The 24,157-nt window shown below is 39.2% G+C and overlaps 1 protein-coding gene across 1 annotated transcript in view; it reads right to left on the bottom strand.

Annotated features, from left to right (window-relative positions):
* Positions 1–22,321, bottom strand: part of LOC129758040 (trichohyalin) — a 97,559-nt gene extending 75,238 nt beyond the window's left edge. Inside the window, exon 1 of the mRNA XM_055755462.1 lies at positions 21,597–22,321. Within this exon, the coding sequence (XP_055611437.1) occupies positions 21,597–21,627 (31 nt within the window). The 5' untranslated portion in view covers positions 21,628–22,321. The remainder of the gene's footprint in view (positions 1–21,596) is intronic.
* Between the last annotated feature and the right edge of the window lie 1,836 nt (positions 22,322–24,157).

Raw genomic sequence — 24,157 nt, 5'->3', positions numbered from 1 at the left:
ACAGTTCAAAGATTTTCTCGGGAAGTTCGGAGTGAGGCATTGGTTGAACTCTAGATACCACTCTCAGGCGAATCCGGTTGAGAGGGTGAATAGGACAATCAATGCCGCAATCCGAACTTATGTCCGAGAAGATCAGAGACTCTGGGACAGTAAACTTTCCGAAATTGAAACCGTTCTGAATACGACCCGACATTCATCGACCGAACTGACTCCGTTCTTTGTAGTTCATGGCCACGAGGCCTTTACAAAAGGGTCTGACCATCGCTGGGTCAATAGTGCTGACCAAACCAATAACGAGCAAAGAATCAATGAAAGAAAAGAACTATTCTCTAAAATATACGAGCTTGTTCAGACTAATCTGAAGAAAGCCCATGAATCGGGAAAACAGAGATATAATCTCCGTCATCGTCTGAATGCCAAGCCCTTCGAAGTTGGCCAATTGGTGTATAAGCGAAACACCAAACTATCAAACGCCGCAGAGAAATATAATGCCAAATACGGCCCTGTGTTTCTACCCGCTCGAGTAGTACGACGCATTGGTAGCTCGTCCTACGAGCTTGAGGATACCAATGGTAAATCCCTGGGAGTGTGGCCGGCGGCCCACCTCAAACCAGGGTAGTTTATTCCCTTTTTTTTCACTATCATAGCACTAGAAATCCTCTATTTTTTTTGCCGAATTTTATCGTCAAAACTCGTTTGACATCCGCTGCTTTGTTCCTGTTTCGCTGCTCAATTTCCGGTATCACCGCAAACATTCCATCACGTAGACCTTTCCAGCAGGTTGCGTGGGAGTACAGAGTACGGCAGAATCCCTAAAAAAAAAAAAAAAAAAAATAAATAATATTATCATTAGTTGGTTCACCTTGCTCAATATCATGAGTACTCACCATTTTCTCCAGGAAATCAGTGGGCAGGACCCCTCGATTGATCCAAATTGCCGTCTTGTTGCAGTTTCCTGCAAGTTTCCCGGTTTCCGAGAGAATCTGAAAAGAAAAACACAAAATTTCAACTATTTTTCTGGCAATGTTGTTTACCTTTCTACTTACCAGCATCAACCAAAACCTAGCTAAAATCTCGGAAAATCGTCCAACTTTGGCCAGCAATCCTCGCTATTCCGCCCAGTCGTTTCGGATACCGTCTAAAAATCCCAAAATAGATTTAGAAATGCAGGAAAATTGCACAAACCGAAGTAAAGTACGCGTTTCAATTCACTTTTCGTTTCTGGTGTCGTTCATAAAAAACCGAATGACAGTTTCCCGTGTTTACATTCGTAATGGTTCGTTTCATTTAGACGTGGCCCAACACTGCTGCTCACATCCCCATACAACCGTGGCGTGGGTTTAGTAGTCCACTTTTTCGGAATAAAAGTTTTCGAATAAAAGTGTGATAAAAGTTGTATAGTTGAGTTAGAAACTTTCCATTGAATTATTTAATGGCAAATGATACTGGATAAATTGGCAGGTCAATCGTGTGCCAGTTGTTCGACTGGGCGTGTTTATAATTCAAGGTGGCTGCGCTGGAGACCGGAGTCAACGCGACGCTGATGGTCAGTACACGGTGGCTCGATCCTGAGCCATGCGCCAAATTTGAGCGGAGTTGTTTCACAACATTGATGCCCTATGACCCCGCACAAACCTTGATTATAATCACGTTTCCGTCATTTGCAACCCAAGGCGATTGAGCCTTTCTCTTTTCCTTTTTTTTTCTTAAAAGGCAGTGTCGTATTTTGTCTTTAGAATTATATTAAGTTAAGTGTAGTTTGTTGAATGATTGATAAGCGTGAATCTTAGTATGAATGTTATGGAGGACGCGTCCAATGATTGAGGATAGTGAGTGAATGATGATGAATGAATGTAGAGTTAGGGTATTAGGTTTTCCTCTGTACAGAATGGAGGAGTTTAATGCAATTAATACAAGTCTAGGAAAGTAAAGATTATGTTTTCCTCAGTTGAAAAGCAATGTAATGGGGACTTTCTCAAAAGGAAAGTCTAATGAAATACTTGAACGGCAGCAAGAAATGCTTAATGGGGGCACAAGATGGTTCAATCAGAAATTTTGTTAAAAACATTGGGTCCGGTTTCAAGGCGGATGGATGGCAGCAGTTTAATTTGGAATTGATCGAAAGAGACATTGCACGGAAAAATTTCATTTGAAATTTTTCCTGGCCGATCTAGGGGAGGATTGTTACCGATTCAAACAATGTTTGCATTCGGTACCAATTCAATGGAGCAATATTTTTTTTGTTTTGTTTACGCGGTCTTGTTTTTTTTTATTTTGTTTGGTTTTGGCTCATTATAAGTAGATTTAAATTTAAATTTAGCCATAAAAAGTAGCTTGCCCAATATGCCCTAATCGAGGTTGACCGTCAAATGACAGGTGTCATTTGACGCATATGACACCGGATCCAGAAAACCCGAGAGAGAAAAGAGGGGGAATCTGGAGGCTTATGCGTGAACGAAGGCGGATGTCTCGTGCACTTACATCGGGATACGGAAACAGTGAACATCTACCTAAAGAAAATCCTCGAAAGTTTTTCGGAGTTTTTGTGCGGAGTGATCGGCCAGGAAGGCCTGTAAAAAGGGAGAAACCGCTGGTGCGAATAATTGGTGCCGATCCGACAATTGTGGCACGTTATTGGTCGAGGTACAGCTTCTACACTTCGTCACTTGGTGTAAGCTGTGAGTACCCGGTTTCAGCCCCATCCGTCTGGGAAAGCGTGACGTCGTTTCCACACGCTTTGCCCGGTTTTTTTATTATCCCGACCGCACTGCTTGACCCCCAACTGAAGCAGCTCCGAACGACGCCCCTGCGTTACGAAAACACCCGGTTAGGCCGGAATACACCAGGCGAACCACGGCCCACATCTCCATTTGTTGGGGTTCGTCTATCAGCTCCCGGTCAACATTCACCACAGCGTGGTTGGCCCGTAGCAGCCGAATCCAGCGGACGCTGCCCAGTTCCCTATCGGTTGGTATTGGAACCAAAGTGGAAGGCTGCTCCAGAAAAGACGAAGCGATTTATCCATCGATGGCCATCGAAAACTTCGGACGGAAAACCCCGGTGACGGCAGAAATGGCAAGTTAAATAAAATGGTAAAACCGTATCCTATCTGTTAATAATTAGTAAATGTTTAATGAGCCCTGTGATTTGTCTTGTTCGATTGTGTTGGTCCGCTTGGTAGACAGTGTTTGGTCGTTTCAGTCCTCCCTGAGAACGTGCGCCGACCCTGAGAACGTAAGTATTTGAGTTGAGCTGGCAGGAAGTAGATGACCAAGTCAAAAACTTTCAATTGGCGATCCATCGAAAAGGAAAAAATATTCTAGTCTTTGGCCAGAATATTTTTTCCAACGTTCCTCAGGGAGACTCAAGACCAACTGTCGCTTGTCTTGATTAGCTCAATTTCGTTTTCAGCTGTTTCCAAAAGTCCGCTAAGAAACCGTTTGACCAGTAAGGGGGGCTGGGAGATTCTGATTTAACCAGATTGGAGAACCGTTTAAGTATTTCTGCGTTCAGTACTTCGCCTAGTTACTTTTCATAGCAGGATTACAGGATCTTAACTTTCTTGATTTGTATTATTTTTCATTTAACTTTTCCATTCTGCTCAGTTTTTTAGTACTTGTGCGTCCGAAATGGCGACAAATGCTACAGGATTGAGACAAAGATTCGAAAACCGATACCAAGAATTGCGCCCTGAATTGCTTGAAGGGAATGATTTAGATTCAGAGTTGATAATGAGAAGTGTAGAAGTTACTGGTGATCGATCCTTGACCAGACGTCGACGGATCTTAAGAGATTTATTGAGGCAGGAGAGAGAAAGAGGTACACCGGAAATGATCGTACCGAGTACTCCAGAGGAGGAAATAAGTGTTTGTCGAGACAGAGTCATTTATTTAGAACAATCCGTTTTGAATTCTAATAGAGTTGCTCCTAAAGTGAAACATACATTACTGCACTTAGCTAATCGGTTGGCCGTTTTAGGAAGTAATGCTCTGGCCCCGATTAATGAAGAAGCTGGTAAACTCTTAACCCGTGTTTGCGACCATTTAGACAAATATTTCCCTTCAAATATCCCAGATACCACTCCGATTCAGGATATAGTTGATGAGTTATTCGACAAAGCTGAGGAGGGAGAAAGAGGTAACTCATCGCCGGAACAAGAAGCCATTGAATGTCTGAAGAGAATGGGCCTCATTTCGACAGACCTTGAAAAACCTGATGTTAACATCTTTCGCGATTCGTTAATAGCACTTGAAAAAGAACTTATCCAACTTCGCAGTAAAACATCCTTGAATGAACGAACCCATTTTGAAAAAACAACCGTTACAAATCCGTTGATCAACCAAAATACAAGTAGTGAACCTTACACCGGAACAATTCCGAGGCTCACTGACGTCACCGTCGAGTGCACTGTCGTGACCAATCAATATGCAAGACCAATAACCACCCCCGCGATTACGTCGGATTATAATCCTGTTTCAAGCGTACCGCGCCCATCGATCAATCATACTACGACCCCATACCCTTACAAATTAACAGAATATGCCAGTTATGACAGTGTTAGAGATCCCACACCATACCCTTTCACCCAGCCGTGGTTCAACCGATCGTCAATTAACGGAAATTCGATGTCATTGATACCTACTAAAGTACCCACCTCTATTACACCCCAAAGTATGCCGAATGCATGGCCCAACTTACCATATTCGCGCGGCCAAGCCCTTTTCGAACCTACTACGCTTGCCTCGTACCAGGTGACAATGTCACAGTGGCCAAATTCATTCAGCCAATCTCCACCCACGTTTTCTCAAACCACAGCTATGCCGCAAGTCTCGTTTCCGGTTCCACCACAGAATATACATCCGTCAGTATCATATCCGAACCCATACCCACCTTATAATGTTCCACCTTGCATGCATCTACCCGACCGAAATGTCGCGGTCGCCCACAAAACACTTCCAGTTTCGTTATGGAAAATTGAAAAATACTCCGGTACAGATCGAGGAACAAAATTAAACGAGTTTTTAGCATTAGTTGAGCAATTGGCGCTCTCAGAACGCGTGTCTGAACAAGAACTGTTCGATTCGGCGTTTCATTTGTTTGAGGGACCAGCTAAAAGCTGGTATATGAGCATGAGACATCCTTACCCCGGTCGTTTGATGAATTGGCATCATCTAGTATGGGAGTTGAAACGTAATTTTGCCCATCCGGAACTAGATGCCCTTCTTCGGTTTCAAATATATCAAAGAAGGCAACAAAGAAATGAAACCTTCCAAGATTACTATTTTGCGATGGACAAAATGTTCCGAAGCATGATGCATCCTATGGAAGATCGCGAAAAGCTCGATATTGTAAAGCGCAATCTTAGGAACGATTACAAGAAATCACTTTTGTGGCAACCGATTTTTAATCTACCCCAGCTAATTGAGGCAGGCCACGTTATCGATTCTTCAAACTTCGCAATGTATAACCAAGTATTCGCCCCAGAACGAGCCATTAATTTAGTAACACAAAACAACCCGGTAAACTCACGATCCGAACATTCACGATACCCACGATCCAATCAAAATCGAAATGAAAACTGGCGCGATAAACCTAAAAACACATCCCATGAAAATTACCCCTTCAAAAAGAATTCCGGTAACGCTAGATCCGTTTCTGAACCGAAGAAAACTCCTACACCCGAGAACCAACCTGGTCCGTTGCGACCGCGTCGAACAATCGACTACCTTGTTGATGGTTTCACACCGCCACCCGCTAACGTGTGTCTGAATTGCCGACAGGTCAATCATCAGGTGGAAGAATGCAGATCGCTCAACGGTCTAATTTGTTTCATCTGTGGCTTCAAAGGCTTCGACACACAGAACTGTCCTTACTGCCAAAAAAACGGTCGTCCGACACTCGAAAAGCGCCGAGAGTCGAAAGACCTCGCGTAAACTCCCGCACACCTGAACTAAGTTTACTCAACTGCGAACCAGTTCACCCAGATTGGTATTCAACCGAGACATCCGAAACACTAGAAATAACTATTCAAAACTCAGGCGATAATCGTCCATACGCCTGGGTGTTTATTCACGATATACGCATCAAGGGTTTGCTCGATTCCGGTAGCAATCAGACTTTAATTAGTGATACGTTACACACGCGTTTGCGTAATGCAAAATTGCACGCTTTGCAGAAGAAGATGGAATTAAGATCGGCTGATGGGGGTAAATTATCCATTTTAGGAGAAATTTTCATTCCTTATCGTTTTCAAAATGAAATAAAAATAGTTCCCACACTTGTCATAAAAGATTTGCTGATTGATTGTCTCTTAGGAATGACATTTTGGTCAAAATTTAACATTTATCCTCAGGTGCAGTGTGCCCTTCTGCATGAAGAGAGTGGCACTGAACCTAGGACCCCAGAATACATACTTACCCCTGAAGAAGCCGAAAAGCTAGAAGAAATTAAACGCACATTCCAAGTGGCCAAACCTGGTTACTTACCAATCACCCCGCTAGCGCAACACTCCATTGAAATAGCTGAAGAATGGAAAGCTAAGCCACCCGTTAGACAGTACCCGTATACAATGTCCCCAAAAATACGAGAGAAAGTGGTAGAGGAGATCAACCGGATGCTAGATATAGGAATCATCGAACGTTGTCAGTCGGACTGGTCACTGCCGGTGGTTCCTGTAATCAAGCCCTCCGGAAAAGTCAGACTCTGCCTCGACGCTCGTAAGTTGAACGAGCGAACCGTTCGAGATGCATATCCGCTACCTCATCCTGGAAGGATATTAGGGCAACTACCCAAAGCTAGGTACTTAAGTACTATAGATTTGTCGGAGGCTTTCCTCCAAATCCCCTTAGAACCCAAATCTAGGAACTATACGGCCTTCAGCATTCAAGGATCAGGAATGTATAGGTTCACTCGATGTCCGTACGGATTAGTTAATAGTCCCAGTAGGCTCGCTAGAACCATGGATTTAGTATTAGGTAATGGAGAATTGGAACCGTTTGTCTTTGTCTATCTCGACGACATAGTTGTAGTTAGTGAGACATTGGAACACCATCTGCAACTATTAGCCGAGATAGCCAAAAGACTTAGAAGGGCCAATCTCTCCATTAACCTGGACAAATCTCACTTCGGTGTAAACGAGTTACCATTCCTAGGATACCTACTATCGATTGATGGTTTGCGCGCAAACCCAGAAAAAATCCGACCCATCGTTGAGTACGAACGTCCAATAACCGTCACCAAATTGCGCAGGTTCCTAGGAATGGCTAACTATTATCGCCGTTTCATCGAAGATTTCAGCGGGACGACGGCCCCGTTGACGGACTTATTGAAAACAAAAGGGAAAACCATAACCTGGTCTGACCAGGCGGAAGAGGCCTTCTGTTCCATAAAAGAAAAGCTTATTACATCACCCATACTCGTTAGCCCTGACTTTGATAAGGAATTTACCATTCAAACCGATGCCAGTGACGTAGCGGTCGCTGGCGTACTGACGCAAAGCCAAGATGGCCAGGAGAGGGTCATAGCTTATTTTTCGCACAAGCTAAGTACTCCTCAAAGGAATTACCATGCTTGTGAAAAAGAAACTTTGGCTGCTCTCTTGTCCATCGAAGCTTTTCGTGGGTACATAGAAGGATCACACTTCACCTTGGTCACGGATTCGTCTGCTCTGACCCATATCCTTCGTACCAAATGGAAGACCTCATCACGTTGCAGTCGTTGGAGCTTGGCTCTGCAGCAATACGACATAACCATCAAGCACCGGAAAGGCAAGGACAACGTGGTTGCTGATGCGTTATCAAGGTGTGTTGCTGCAGTGTCAGCCGAAACGGTCTCAACGTGGTATGACGACCTGAGGAAGAAGGTTATGAATCAGCCGGACGAATACGTAGACTTCCAGGTGAAGGATGGACTTCTATACAAATTTGTGTCCACCCCAAACCTCCCCTACGATCATCGGTTTGAATGGAAATTAATTGTCTCTCCGGAAAAACGCGCTTCGGTTATCAAAAATTGTCACGACGAATCAATGCACATAGGCACCGACAAAACTTTGGCAAAGATCAAGCTAAAATATTACTGGCCTAAGATGTCTAAGGAAATTCGAGAATACATCAAAGCTTGTACCATCTGCAAGGAAACCAAACCCGCATCGGTTCCTGTCGTGCCGACCATGGGGGACCAGAAACTTACCACTCACCCTTGGCAAATCATCGCGGTCGATTATATCGGGCCACTTCCTCGAAGCAAGAAGGGGAACCAGCACATTCTGGTGGCCACTGACTTATTCAGTAAGTGGTGTATGCTGATCCCGGTGAGAAAAATTGATAGTACTTCACTTTGTACTTACCTCAGAGACCAATGGTTCTTCCGCTATTCCACGCCGGAAACACTTATCTCTGACAACGCGTCCGTGTTTCTGTCCAAACAGTTCAAAGATTTTCTCGGGAAGTTCGGAGTGAGGCATTGGTTGAACTCTAGATACCACTCTCAGGCGAATCCGGTTGAGAGGGTGAATAGGACAATCAATGCCGCAATCCGAACTTATGTCCGAGAAGATCAGAGACTCTGGGACAGTAAACTTTCCGAAATTGAAACCGTTCTGAATACGACCCGACATTCATCGACCGAACTGACTCCGTTCTTTGTAGTTCATGGCCACGAGGCCTTTACAAAAGGGTCTGACCATCGCTGGGTCAATAGTGCTGACCAAACCAATAACGAGCAAAGAATCAATGAAAGAAAAGAACTATTCTCTAAAATATACGAGCTTGTTCAGACTAATCTGAAGAAAGCCCATGAATCGGGAAAACAGAGATATAATCTCCGTCATCGTCTGAATGCCAAGCCCTTCGAAGTTGGCCAATTGGTGTATAAGCGAAACACCAAACTATCAAACGCCGCAGAGAAATATAATGCCAAATACGGCCCTGTGTTTCTACCCGCTCGAGTAGTACGACGCATTGGTAGCTCGTCCTACGAGCTTGAGGATACCAATGGTAAATCCCTGGGAGTGTGGCCGGCGGCCCACCTCAAACCAGGGTAGTTTATTCCCTTTTTTTTCACTATCATAGCACTAGAAATCCTCTATTTTTTTTGCCGAATTTTATCGTCAAAACTCGTTTGACATCCGCTGCTTTGTTCCTGTTTCGCTGCTCAATTTCCGGTATCACCGCAAACATTCCATCACGTAGACCTTTCCAGCAGGTTGCGTGGGAGTACAGAGTACGGCAGAATCCCTAAAAAAAAAAAAAAAAAAAATAAATAATATTATCATTAGTTGGTTCACCTTGCTCAATATCATGAGTACTCACCATTTTCTCCAGGAAATCAGTGGGCAGGACCCCTCGATTGATCCAAATTGCCGTCTTGTTGCAGTTTCCTGCAAGTTTCCCGGTTTCCGAGAGAATCTGAAAAGAAAAACACAAAATTTCAACTATTTTTCTGGCAATGTTGTTTACCTTTCTACTTACCAGCATCAACCAAAACCTAGCTAAAATCTCGGAAAATCGTCCAACTTTGGCCAGCAATCCTCGCTATTCCGCCCAGTCGTTTCGGATACCGTCTAAAAATCCCAAAATAGATTTAGAAATGCAGGAAAATTGCACAAACCGAAGTAAAGTACGCGTTTCAATTCACTTTTCGTTTCTGGTGTCGTTCATAAAAAACCGAATGACAGTTTCCCGTGTTTACATTCGTAATGGTTCGTTTCATTTAGACGTGGCCCAACACTGCTGCTCACATCCCCATACAACCGTGGCGTGGGTTTAGTAGTCCACTTTTTCGGAATAAAAGTTTTCGAATAAAAGTGTGATAAAAGTTGTATAGTTGAGTTAGAAACTTTCCATTGAATTATTTAATGGCAAATGATACTGGATAAATTGGCAGGTCAATCGTGTGCCAGTTGTTCGACTGGGCGTGTTTATAATTCAAGGTGGCTGCGCTGGAGACCGGAGTCAACGCGACGCTGATGGTCAGTACACGGTGGCTCGATCCTGAGCCATGCGCCAAATTTGAGCGGAGTTGTTTCACAACATTGATGCCCTATGACCCCGCACAAACCTTGATTATAATCACGTTTCCGTCATTTGCAACCCAAGGCGATTGAGCCTTTCTCTTTTCCTTTTTTTTTCTTAAAAGGCAGTGTCGTATTTTGTCTTTAGAATTATATTAAGTTAAGTGTAGTTTGTTGAATGATTGATAAGCGTGAATCTTAGTATGAATGTTATGGAGGACGCGTCCAATGATTGAGGATAGTGAGTGAATGATGATGAATGAATGTAGAGTTAGGGTATTAGGTTTTCCTCTGTACAGAATGGAGGAGTTTAATGCAATTAATACAAGTCTAGGAAAGTAAAGATTATGTTTTCCTCAGTTGAAAAGCAATGTAATGGGGACTTTCTCAAAAGGAAAGTCTAATGAAATACTTGAACGGCAGCAAGAAATGCTTAATGGGGGCACAAGATGGTTCAATCAGAAATTTTGTTAAAAACATTGGGTCCGGTTTCAAGGCGGATGGATGGCAGCAGTTTAATTTGGAATTGATCGAAAGAGACATTGCACGGAAAAATTTCATTTGAAATTTTTCCTGGCCGATCTAGGGGAGGATTGTTACCGATTCAAACAATGTTTGCATTCGGTACCAATTCAATGGAGCAATATTTTTTTTGTTTTGTTTACGCGGTCTTGTTTTTTTTTATTTTGTTTGGTTTTGGCTCATTATAAGTAGATTTAAATTTAAATTTAGCCATAAAAAGTAGCTTGCCCAATATGCCCTAATCGAGGTTGACCGTCAAATGACAGGTGTCATTTGACGCATATGACACCGGATCCAGAAAACCCGAGAGAGAAAAGAGGGGGAATCTGGAGGCTTATGCGTGAACGAAGGCGGATGTCTCGTGCACTTACATCGGGATACGGAAACAGTGAACATCTACCTAAAGAAAATCCTCGAAAGTTTTTCGGAGTTTTTGTGCGGAGTGATCGGCCAGGAAGGCCTGTAAAAAGGGAGAAACCGCTGGTGCGAATAATTGGTGCCGATCCGACAATTGTGGCACGTTATTGGTCGAGGTACAGCTTCTACACTTCGTCACTTGGTGTAAGCTGTGAGTACCCGGTTTCAGCCCCATCCGTCTGGGAAAGCGTGACGTCGTTTCCACACGCTTTGCCCGGTTTTTTTATTATCCCGACCGCACTGCTTGACCCCCAACTGAAGCAGCTCCGAACGACGCCCCTGCGTTACGAAAACACCCGGTTAGGCCGGAATACACCAGGCGAACCACGGCCCACATCTCCATTTGTTGGGGTTCGTCTATCAGCTCCCGGTCAACATTCACCACAGCGTGGTTGGCCCGTAGCAGCCGAATCCAGCGGACGCTGCCCAGTTCCCTATCGGTTGGTATTGGAACCAAAGTGGAAGGCTGCTCCAGAAAAGACGAAGCGATTTATCCATCGATGGCCATCGAAAACTTCGGACGGAAAACCCCGGTGACGGCAGAAATGGCAAGTTAAATAAAATGGTAAAACCGTATCCTATCTGTTAATAATTAGTAAATGTTTAATGAGCCCTGTGATTTGTCTTGTTCGATTGTGTTGGTCCGCTTGGTAGACAGTGTTTGGTCGTTTCAGTCCTCCCTGAGAACGTGCGCCGACCCTGAGAACGTAAGTATTTGAGTTGAGCTGGCAGGAAGTAGATGACCAAGTCAAAAACTTTCACATCAAATAACTAGTCGCTTCTAGGGCGTTTATCCCCAAAGAGATTGAGTTACTGTGAAGTTGGATCCTGTTGAAAGCTTTTAAAGAGAAATTTGAGTTTTTTATTTGATTTAGCAAATAATCTGACATAATTCGGGAAGTTTAAACAATATCTGGACATCCTGGCCAGATTTGACTTTTCTACAATCTTTACTGGATTTATGGGCAAGCCTGAATATATCCAGAAAATCTGGAATAAACTATATAATCAAATTATAAAGCGATACTTGTCTGCATTCTCCTGTACGATCTACAGTGAAAAATACGCTGATACACCTTAGATGTTTTGCTGAAACCATAAGTTTTTAATGATTGTGTAGCTTTTACAACATTACTTTTGAATATTTTATAAATTATCCAAAGTCATTTGAAAAAATTTACAAGTCTGTAGTAGATATTCGGCCTATTCGGCCGAATACTGAGCTCAACTATTCAGTGAGCCGAATATTAGGGTTAACGGTTTTTCGGCGGTATTCGGCGCCGAATATTCGATACATCTCTAATTATGCACTTAAAACAAATAACGTGCAAACGAAGAAGTGTAATCGCTAAAGCTACAACAGCTCTATGGGTCTGTTTTGAAGAAGTAGGGAAAAAATGGAGACTTAAGCCGAAAATTAACTACTAGATATGGTGAACCAAAACTATGCAAGCTACGGGCTACCTACGTGCCTACTCTGACACCTAGTGTCGACATTGTCTATCAATAACTTTTGCATATTTAAAAATGATCTAGGTTGCCTATGATATTGTGATGCTACAAAATGTGTAAACAAATAAATAGATTTTTATTCATTTGTGAGAAGCAATTTTCGGGCCTTCGAAGTGTGTTTGGAATAAATCGATCAATGTTGGTCTACGACATTCTCTAGGATCAGGTTGAAGGCTTTCTGTGAAGTGAATTGTTGATTAAACCGCTAGAATTCAAATTGCTAGCTCAGAAATATAAGTTGTGTGTGAGTTAACCTTTAATAATTAAATCCATAAGTCTATTTTGCAGAAAGTTCAACGAAATCGTTGGCTTCAGGACAAGACTTCGGCGGTCTAATAATGCTCGTCGACCCAGCTGGAATGCATGTACTTCGCGTTATGCGCAACTTACCTATCAAAATCAGATCAGCTGTTTCCGGTGAATTATTCCGGTTCCAGCAGATTTTGGGAATCTCGTTTTTCAATTTTTCATTCCAGGTTCAGCATAATCTGATTAATTTATTTTTTCAAGTCTTAAATAAGTGACGTATTGATTATATCTTTCATTGTATGTTATTCGTGCTTTCTAATAAGAATAATTGTCAATTGTTCATTTGTTAGACAAATGAAACTGGTGATTTTATTAATTTTATTAAATTATTAAATTTCATCTTGTTATCAAACATCGACCACAAGTTCCATGTATATGTTTTAAGGTGTGACCAAATATGCTTTTATCACATTTAAACAGACGGGGCACTCGGATTTATTTTTTTCGCAAATCTGTTCCGAAGCTAGGAAATGTCGACACCATAGTGCACTAGAATCACTAAGAGCAAGTTCACTGGTGTTGGGAAAAAGTGAGAAATTTTGACACTTACGGCACATTTTTATAATTTTCCCATGCAAAAACATTTTCAAGATCTGTGTACTTCTAGATTTTTACAACACGTGTTATATTTTCGCATGCTGTGATGCTAAAATAACAATATTTCTATCACATACGGCTGAAATAGAACCAGTGTTATAAAAAAATATAACGCCCCAAGATCTTGAAAACATTTTGGCATGGTGAAATTTTCAAAATGTTAAAATTTCTACCACTTTTTTCCAACACCAGTGAACTTGCTCTAAAGAGGTTAACCTGAGATTTTCATAATCATAGTTGTGTAATAATAGTCATCACCATGGTGCTAATAGAATGTTTATTTACGTTTGTTATTATATAGCGAAATTTTTATTCCCGCTTTGAGAGATATCAATTTTGAAGTTACAACGATGAAAATTGATCGATTAAAATCAACGAACAGCAGGAATGATCGGACCAAAACTCCCTGTCTTTGTGCAGGACCGAGCTTCTGACAGCCAGTGCATTTGATTTTTAGGAGTTATTTTTCCAAGATTTGTGCGGATCAGTTGGTCGTATCCCGTTTCGCAGCCGATTCATTTTTTTTTACATTTGATGCTTAGAGTACTCAACGTAACTAGAGGAATTACTAAATCTTTAGAAAGATCAATGAATATAGAAGACCGCCATTCTGTATGCCTCTATGAATATTATTCAGGATCGGCACCTGTTCCGGAGCTGTAGCGTCACCAAAGACGACGATATGCCGACAACGGTTACACGGACCGAAGATACACGCATCCAGCAACTGCGGCTGGCTTTGCCATACGGAAAGGTTCAAATCCGGCCAAGGTGGATCAATTAGGAGGCAAAACGGTGGAAGGAGCCGGAACCCGACACAACCTTTCTCCGTCTCCTTCCATCAATAAATGTTCATATTCACGAAAAGATTTTTGAAATGAAGTTTATCATCTTAAATGACTTTTGAAGGATTGTAGCAAGAGGCTCAACATTTATATTCTGACGAAAATCTGAGTACTGGACAAATTCAAATCCTGTTATAATGAGACCTATTTTTATATAATAATACAGATAAATTTTCTTTAAAAAAAAACTCAAATTTCAGTTTTAATAGTTTTAAGTTGGTTTGTTCATTGGCTCGAACAATCTCAAAAATAAATGGTAGGTATCTGTCGATGGGATTCATTGCATTCAAGGGGTTTACTTTTTCCCGGACGATAAAACTGATCATTTTTCCGGGGATGACATGGGGAAACATGATATGACTCTGCAAAATACAATTGTGTTTTTAAAAACTCAAAAACGCTAACGAACTATTGAGGCAGCAATTAAAATCAACCGGATCCATAGACTCTGATTGTGAGGTATGATGAAGTTCCGTTTTCCTTCCCTTCTACTGTGCTGCTGCCGTTCATGAAATTTATGATATCCTCGTGAAGCCTTCAATTTCAACTAGAGCACTAATATGCACCAGAACTTTCATGAATATAAATACATAGGTAACGATCACTTTGCAGTTCGAATTTTTCATGAATGCAGTTGTGAAATGTGAATACACATTAATACATTTTCCGGAGGCCCTGAAATCCCCGCGAAAAATCAAATTGAGAAAACCTCAGCACAAATCGTAGTAGGTATTATAAAATAATAGGTAGGCCATTGCGCTTAACCTCACTTGAAAGCTTCGTGTATGTACACAGCAGGCTTGTATACTAACCAAAAATAGTTATGAAAATTTGGCAACTTTATATAGAATGGCAACCAAAATTATTTATTCCTCTGACGCTCGCCATTTGATTCTTTTGAAAAGTGCATTGGATTAAAGATTGATTCTTCGGGTTCATCGGAAACCAATTTTTGAATTAAATTTTTGGATCTCAACCATTGATAATGAGCATTTAAAATAAATTTTCATCGCCGTCCCTTTTTATGTTGAAAGCAAGTAGTGTGATATTTTCTTTAACTTATGTTTTAGATTGGATAAATGTTCTACTAGACCTCATATTTTTGTGATGACAAGTCAATTTGAATGATTTTTTATTCAAATCGCGTGATAAAATCACACATGAATGAAATATCATTAAATTGTGATTTTAAATCGTCAAAAAAGCCAATAGCATATCACTGTTAGCTATGCCGAAAAGCATATTATTGTTAATTTCATTAATATGCATCAGTGCAAATTTTTCTCATAATTTGGTTGATTATAATTATCAATTTGGGGGAAAATGTGATTTTCTGAAAAATTCCATAATTACATTTGCCAGTTTTTTTCATAACTATTTTTCGGGACCTCTTATCAATACGTTTATTGAGAGCGAAAAAGCCTACCTTGAATATTTCAAAGTACTATGAGCACAAATCAAAAATTTGTTTTTTTACACTTTTTTCTACTTCACAATAGCTTAGGCTGGTTTGATCATCATTTTTTGACAAAACTGTTGGTTGGCAATACCGACACCAGATAGCAATGTAATCTCTTGCGAAAATTTGTATGATTTTTTTTCTAAGTGTCCTGTCTGTTTGTCTGTGCTTTTATGCTCATGATCACAGTTTTGTCTTGCGCTATCATATGGAAAAGTTTTTTTTCATGAAAGTTAATCAAACGCCACCAATTTACAAATCATGTCTTGTGGGAAGTCATGGGCCACCTCATGTGGGGTACCGTCGATCACCTATATTTTAGTTTTTTTGTGCATGTTCATGACTTAATTTTGTTTCCCTTTTTGTTTTGTTTTTCTTTGCCAAATTAAGACTTAGGGGAGAGGCGGGCTATATGCGCATATTAAGGAAAGCACTCATTTTCTCCCATATTGCAATAGGTAGGAGTCTGAAAACTATATACACATGAGCGGACATCTGTTTTGTATACGTTAGAGCAATTTTTCTGTTAAAATCTCTTGTAGTTTTTGTGAAAATAATTTAATAGTAAAAGAAGTCAAAATAGCCGATTTCCGAAACTGGCGGGCTAAATGCGCATATTTATTTTTTCAGCTATATTTCATTAACACTTGCAATATTTTAATATTATTCAATTGAAAATGGTAGAAACGGATATTAAACATACGTCAAGGCCGAAATTTTGGTGAAATTTGTTACATCACTAGTTCTTTTGCATGAAACATAGTTAGGTATGCCATATGGCCATATTTCATGGTAATATTTTGTTCATATCCATGGCCGTAGGAACGGGGGACCCCCCCCCCCCCCCCCATGAGGGTCCAGAAAATTCAAGCAAAATGTTCTTTTCTAAACCCGAAATTTTAAATTCATAATAAAATTTCCATGAACGACTCAAGTTAATCAAGGGTAACAATCTCGACTCAGAACTAAGACCAAAACTTCGAAATCTTATCCCAGGTCCACAATTCTACTATAGATTTTCAAAAATTTCTCACTTGTTGCTAGAATCTTAAAAACTCTACTCCAAAAACGCTATCAAAAGTTATTCGCATAATAAATTGGTGCATAAATTTAGGGTATAGTCCTTAGTCTCCAATATCGAATTTTTAGACTCACTAAGGTTGCCTGATTGCCCGGATTTTACCCGAAAGTTTTTACTTATTTGTACAAACAAAGAAAAATTTAAATTGCGTGATAACAATTTTGTATTTGGCGTCCAAAATATTTTTTTTAACAAAGTTTATACAAATAAATTGGCTGATGTGTTTCGAAGAAAACAAACTACATTTCGAGTTTTTTTTCTTGATTTTTATTGAAGAATTCCTAAATTTGTCCAGATGTTGCCCAGATTTTGGGTTGTAAATTTTGAAATCATGTGCCCGGATTTTGCAAGGTTTTTAGATGAAATTGCAAAGATGTTCCTTGGTGCGGAAAAATGTCTGGTGAGCTTTGGTTTGAATCACTTCCGATGCTCTGGTACCATTTTTTTTTCATAAATCTCAATTTATCGCCCGTGACCGGATTGTGGAATATGAATCCAGTTTATAGTTCTTGATTTTCAGTTTGGTTCATCATTGGGACATAATCATGATCCGAATCTTGGTTTTGCATTTAAAACTAAAATGAAATTCATTTGACATGTTCGAAACTCATCATTCTGGAATATTAAAATAATGATTAAAATAACAAACCATTTTCAAATTTGGATTTGAAATATTTACTCTTAATTCTTATGCCGAATTGAATCTTTCAAAATGCTTATTACTTTAAGGACTTATTTTCGAAAATAATGATTTGAAATGAATAATTATTAATATATAAGAACTTAAACCCGACCAATGAGATACTTTTACTATCAATTTTTTTTCACTATTCTTTATGTATGCATTTTTCAAGCAAAAATGTTCTAGGAAAAATTAAGCCACCAAAACCCCCCGTATGAGGCAGTTCTTCCTACGGCCCTGTTCATATCGTATTTTTATCGGATCAGTATAAAGTTCTTCTTTTTTCGCTGTTAGATCGTGATTTGAGCGTAGATTTGATGTTTAAATGATGAAAAGTAAAAAAATTATAAAACTATTTTTCTTCATATAGGCATTTAACCTACCTTGTTATGGGCATTCAGAACATGTCTCTTATTCCAATATCTTATCATTCACAACTTTGCCAAAAGCTTAGATTTGTTAAATTTCCGATTTCCAGATGAATGAGAAAGATAAACCATTAAAATTTTTGTTTACAGAATCTGTACGCACGATAATTAAAGTTCAATATATTGTAACAAAACTGACAAAAATCTAGTTTGAATTTTTAAATTTTTTTGACTTTATATAACAACTTAATTTTTTCATGCCATGTGTTAAAAGCGTGTTACCCTCAAACTGCAGAGATTAGATATGATCAGGGTTGGTAAATTTCGCCCGTCACGCTTGACCCGACTAGTTTTTTTTTCATCAAACGACCGGCACCTTACTCAATTGACGGAGCCTCACTACTCGCATGACGGATAAAGCACGACACCAATCAACATTTCTTCGTCATGCGACTGGCGAAGCTCCTACACATCCTCGATCGGCTGCTGTCGACAGGTACAACTAATTGAACGACTTGCTGGCAGAGAGCAACAATAGCAATAAAAAACTGAAAACGGGCTTGCTGGCAGGAGCAACAATAATAATAAATGCGTTTCTTTTTCGTCTTTGGTCGTCTTCGGCTTGCTGGCAGGAGCAACAATAATAATAAATGCGTTTCTTTTTCGTCATCGGTCGTTGAAATGCGATTGCTTGACTAGGTCATTATTTTAGCTTCCAATGACTGGGGAATGAATGACTGGCAAACGAATTGACTGGTCGTTAAGGAACAGTCAAATGAGTTTGAAGGACCATTTTACCGTTGACCGTTGAATTTTGCCAACCCTGGATATGATGAATCTCCAGCCATATCGTCAATCGGCTGTATGCGCATATTACCCAATATGCGCATTTAGGAACACTTCCCCCTATGAGAAACATTCTGTCAATTTTATTGTAGGCGATCGAGACGTACATGAGTCCTACTCAAGGAACTTTGCCAAAAACGCTCTCGAGTTAGGTTATTTAAAGTAGGGGAAAACTGTACAAGACGCACCAGCGGGGTAAGATGGCCCATGTCATTCTTTTACAAATATATACTAACCTACGGCTTCGAATGATGTTTTTTGTCATTTTTATTGTAGCAAACAAGCTTTTTCATCATTCAATAGATGAAAAGTTCACAAAATGTACTTTAGTTCTAAGAAACAGAGGAATTAATGGAATCAGCGTGAAACTTGTAATTTTTCATAAGTTACATATAAGGTTTTATGGTAAAACAGCCTGCGCAATCTGATCAAACTACAGCTTATCGTTTTACCACTCATGTGCACTTTCGGAAGACTATAAATATTTTGTTGTATTTTATTAACTTCCTACAAATTTTATCAAAAATCAATCATATGAAAATTGGGGCAGAATGCCCACAAGACCACGTGTTTTACGCTCAAATTTTGAATGCTGTTAACTTTTGAGAAAACCCGAATATCAAAACAAAATGCCACTCTGTTTATTTGCTGACTCCCAAATTACGATAACAATGCATAATTATAACAAATTTCGTCCTTGTTCGAGTTAAAACGGTGCACCAATATTCGATTCGAAAAAATTATCGGCCGCCATGTTTGCCGCGATATCTCTATATCAGTCAAAAAAATTGAATTTCGTTGCCTACTTGAAGGCGTTTTATATATAAGGATATTAAAAAGTGTATTTTGAAAAGCGAAATTTTCGATGAGTTTAGCAATACTAAATGATTTTTAGCCAAAGAATGGTAGTTTACAAAAATACGATGAACATGTAATTAAACATTTGGTGTTTCAATAATTACATTCCGTATAATCATTGTTCTATTTCTTACCACCCTTCCTGTTTGGTGCGTTCTGTCCACTAGTTCTGGCATTCTACCCCGTGGTTTGTTTTCTGGCTGTTTTAGTTTTTTCACAAAAATATAGTCAAGATCGAGTTTTTATCAAATTTTTTCTTTTCAATAATACGTAAATTTCATCCTTGAATCGTCGTCAACTTTCAATTTGGTTCTTAAATGATTGGTATCGCTATAAATAGCAATTATGCTTAGCTGGTGCGTTTTGTACAGTTTTACCCTACTATGTGATCGTACACAACTCTGTTTTACATTTGCTCACTGAAATTGTTTTGGAATAGCAAAATAAATCATGAAATAACAGTTTTAGAAAAATTCATAAAGTTTGCATGTAATTTGGTCATTTTATCTTATATGGGCTCTTATAAAGCTCAGTTGGCAAGTCAGTTTGTCCGCAAGTTCGAGTCGATCAAAGTCGTACCGGATAAGTTTTTCAATAACGGTCGGCCAACTGCAACGTTGATATAAAGTCGCGAATGCCATAAAGATGTTAAAATGACTAAATATCAAAACATAAAAAAAACCTAAAATTATAAAGAAATTATGCAGCAAATGAAAAAAGCGATCCACACTCCCAAAATGCATTTGTTAATTTGTTAAAAAAATCAACGGATCACATGTTACATGCATCATATCATTTATTTGCCAGATTATTGGGTTTCTCTCCAGTACTTCTTTCAGCATGGATTCTTCCTAGTTCTCGCATAAAATGTCGATGTATCAATGAGCGTTCAAAAGTTCGAAAACCAGAGTTTAATTTTCTAAATTATCTCTCGTGAAAGGGATCCTCAAACCATGCTGCTGTATTGGCATTTTTTATTTAATACTAAGATGATTTATTTTGTGCAACATCTTTCTCTTAATCCTGTACACACAAAATTATGCTCAAACATTTATGAAAAATTCTTGAAATTCTTATTTTCTTATTAAAAGTTAGCGTAATCCGTTCGTAATCGTCCGTAATCGTATCAATTTTCAATCCAGATATCCTTTCTCCAAGAATATAAATCTCACCGATATGCCGAAAAATAAATTTTCAAAAATCAATTAACGGTGGTTAACTTATCTTAAAAATATTCAAAGTTAAGAATTATGAAAAGGAAAAGTTCTGAATGTTTTATTCACTAATTAAAAAGCTATATCGTAATTTGTATCCTCACAACACTAAAGTTTAAAACCTCAAATCTTTAAATTGAATTGTTTTTTATTCTTTTATTTAAATTTTGAATGGATACGGAAAACTTCAATATAATTAGAAATAGAGTAGATTGAACAACACTTTCCAAAATATTATGATATGATCTGTTTTATTTTCCAACGAAAGACCGTGAAAGAGCCAAAGACGTAACATATCTGGACCATCTGAATTTGCGGGTGTTTGTGTGTTGTTTGTAAATGATGCGATCCTGGGCATCTGCAGTTGAGGGAAAATTATTCTGCCTTTCTTGCCCAGTCTTTGCTTGGAGCATCAGCAAATTCAGGGTTGATGTAACCTCTCTAGTGGGGTAGGGGCTGGTGGATGACCAAACGCGAAACAAAAACTGACACCAGTGAACAGATCGAGAGAACGGGGATAATTTTAGAACATATGTGATGTGAACACCACCAAGAGCAGTGGTAAAATCAGTCAGTGACTTGAAAATTGTACAAAATAAATGAGAACAGTTAACGGTTAGACGAAAAGTACGAAACGAATAAATCGAAAATTCGTTACGCGTTACTTATATTTACCCATAACAGGTGCCATTAATAAAAGCATTTGAACTAAAGAAGTTCTCAAACGGTGGCTGGGTTGGTTCATTTTTGGGATCAAGCATCGGGATTGGGGCAGGAAAACACTAGCGGGAACTGCTGTTGGAAGTTTAATTCTTTTTTCTCTCGGGAGATGGGTAATTGCTAACAGAATAAAGTCGGCAGTGTTATCACTCACCTTTTTCGGTGTCGCCTTTGTCCTTGTCCATTTTTGATAAAGTTGTTAGCAGCTAATCATATCAGGTGTAACTGTTTAACGGCTATCGTACCGGTCTTTTCTTATGTTCACCTTCGTTTGAATTATATGGTATCACTCTTATTTATAGCAAAATTTTCGTTGACGCATTCCCCTCGTTAGTCGCACTGAGCAAAAATTCTTTGCTGCAGAATTCGCTCGTGGACGAGCACAAATTTCGTTTTCTACAATTTTTATAACACACTTGCACACTTTGGCTCAACGTCAAAAATATCTCGTACGGTCAGCTTGATTGAAGCAATTTTTTTTCTCGAGAAAAACTCGTTGAATCGATATCAATAATCCACAATCACCATCACTGGACCAGGACACCTGTTCAGGATCATTCCCAGTAAGCGATGCGTTGCACTCCGGGAACTGTGTCACGACCGACCGTCTTATACTGATACGTGCGTGATTTCGAACGACCTGCTCAGATACGACACAGCCGCAACTGAAGGCCCCGCGTGCGTGAAGATTTGTGAAGCGCCGATTCGTATGCGACTAAACGCAAACCTTCTCCGGAGACACGTGGGTTGATGGATGGAAGCGTAACGAAATAAAAACAAGGATAGGCGCTAAGAAATCAAGCGGGGAAAAAATCCGTCTATCTGAGCGCGAAAACGGCGATTTTGTGTGCAAATCTCAGCGCCCGAAGAAACAGAGTAAATTATATCCGTATCTTTGAATGGCTTGGACCGAGCTCAGATTGCTATACAGTTAGTAGCATTTTGGGGCTCGAATATCGTTCGCTAGTAGATTCTCAACAACCATGCTCACCATTCGGTACGAGATCACTCAAAACGGTTCTGCTTGACGAGAAGGGGGTGGGTTATTTTCTTTTTGCGCGAGGACCTCTCATCCGGTTTACAAGTGTGAAAAGACGCGCGCAGCTTTTCTTTTTCGAAAAGCGGCTAACGCTTATGGGATGTGTACTGTTTAGCAGGATCTCGAAAAATGTTGAACGAGAGTTTAGTTTAATGAAAATCATTATTTAGGTGAGCATTTAAACCCAGCATTTTACGAGATGGGTAGAGAAAATGTTTAAGTTTTCAGGACTAAGCATTCCGTTTTTTAATCTTTGAAGAGAAAGAGAGCGAGAGAATAAATTTCATGTTCGTTTGCATTCTAACTTTGAAATATGTCGAGTCCTTGAGCAGATCAACCTCTTGAATCTTTACCCCACTTCTTGATTCTTGGACGATTCAAGGTCGATTAAAGTTGATATGTACGTATGTATGCATATATGTTTTTTTATTTTTGTTTTATATTGTTTAGTTACCAGTTAGTAGTGGGTGTATATCCCCGATAAGGAGAGCATATCAAAATGAGCAATTTATATATTATCCAAAAAACATTTGTTTCAGATTTTTATAAAATATTATTATTTCTTCTTATTTTGATAGGCATACAATAGGTTTACAATTTTTTTTAAATCTTGAACTTCATCGACTGACCCAAGTTTTTAATGTAAAATCGGGCGTTGAATCTGAAAATGAAATTTAAAAAAATCTAAGTAGAACAGTTTTTGAGTTATGCTATGAAATGTAGGAAAAATACAAAAAACTATACTTATATTCAAATATCTCGAATTGCATAACATTAATTTGAAATCTGTTTTTGTATTTATTAATGGTTCGGGGCAATCGATCATCTAAACTTCATTTTTGCGTATGATCATCAGTAAACTTTGTTTTATCGACAGTTTTAGACTCGACTCTATGGACCGTAAATGTCAATTTAAAACAAAGATTTCAAGTGGTTATTTATCAAAATCGGTTGAAAATTGAAGAAGTTATGGTAATTTTACTAAAACAAAACATATTATAATCAACATTGGTAACTCTCAGCATGTTTCATATACTTCAGCATAGATATGTACATCAGCACCACCTCCTGTAGAAAGTTCTTACTAGAAGGAAATTTCAGGCATTAAGGAATTGAGGCAACTCTGAATATTCTTTTCATCAACCGTAGGTTCGCGTCTTAACTACAAAAAGTCGTGTCGGAGCTTGCATTTCTATGACCACGCAGAAAATTTTGTTTATGTTTTATTTTTAACATAGGAATTTCAGCCTACTTCAGCTTATCTCCGTGTAGTAAAGTATGTTGCTATGGTTCTCAATTTGTGTTGTTTACTGCCGAATGGGAAAAAAAGGTCCCGATCGACAGGGTATGCTAAAATATCTTCAATTTGAGATTCTACATATTGTTGGAATATTTATTTTGGAATTCGTTGATGGAAACTTCACTTTTTAGACAATACTGAAAACTTTAAAAAAGAAATCATAAAAAAACAACAATTTTACTAAGTAAATTGTATAAAACGATTGATCTTGAAATCTTCCCTGCAATATAATTAATTAATTGATTATCACAAAATTAATAAAACAGGTAATCGGCTCCCTTGAAAAAATAATTTGAATAGTTTCACCCTAATATAAGTTAATGGCCCCGCCCTTAGAGTAAACATTGCAGATTTTTTCTCGCATATATTTTTGGCT

This window comes from Uranotaenia lowii, chromosome 3 (genome assembly GCF_029784155.1).
Source record: "Uranotaenia lowii strain MFRU-FL chromosome 3, ASM2978415v1, whole genome shotgun sequence".
Lineage (NCBI taxonomy): Eukaryota > Metazoa > Arthropoda > Insecta > Diptera > Culicidae > Uranotaenia > Uranotaenia lowii.
This window is presented reverse-complemented; position numbering and strand designations above follow the sequence as displayed.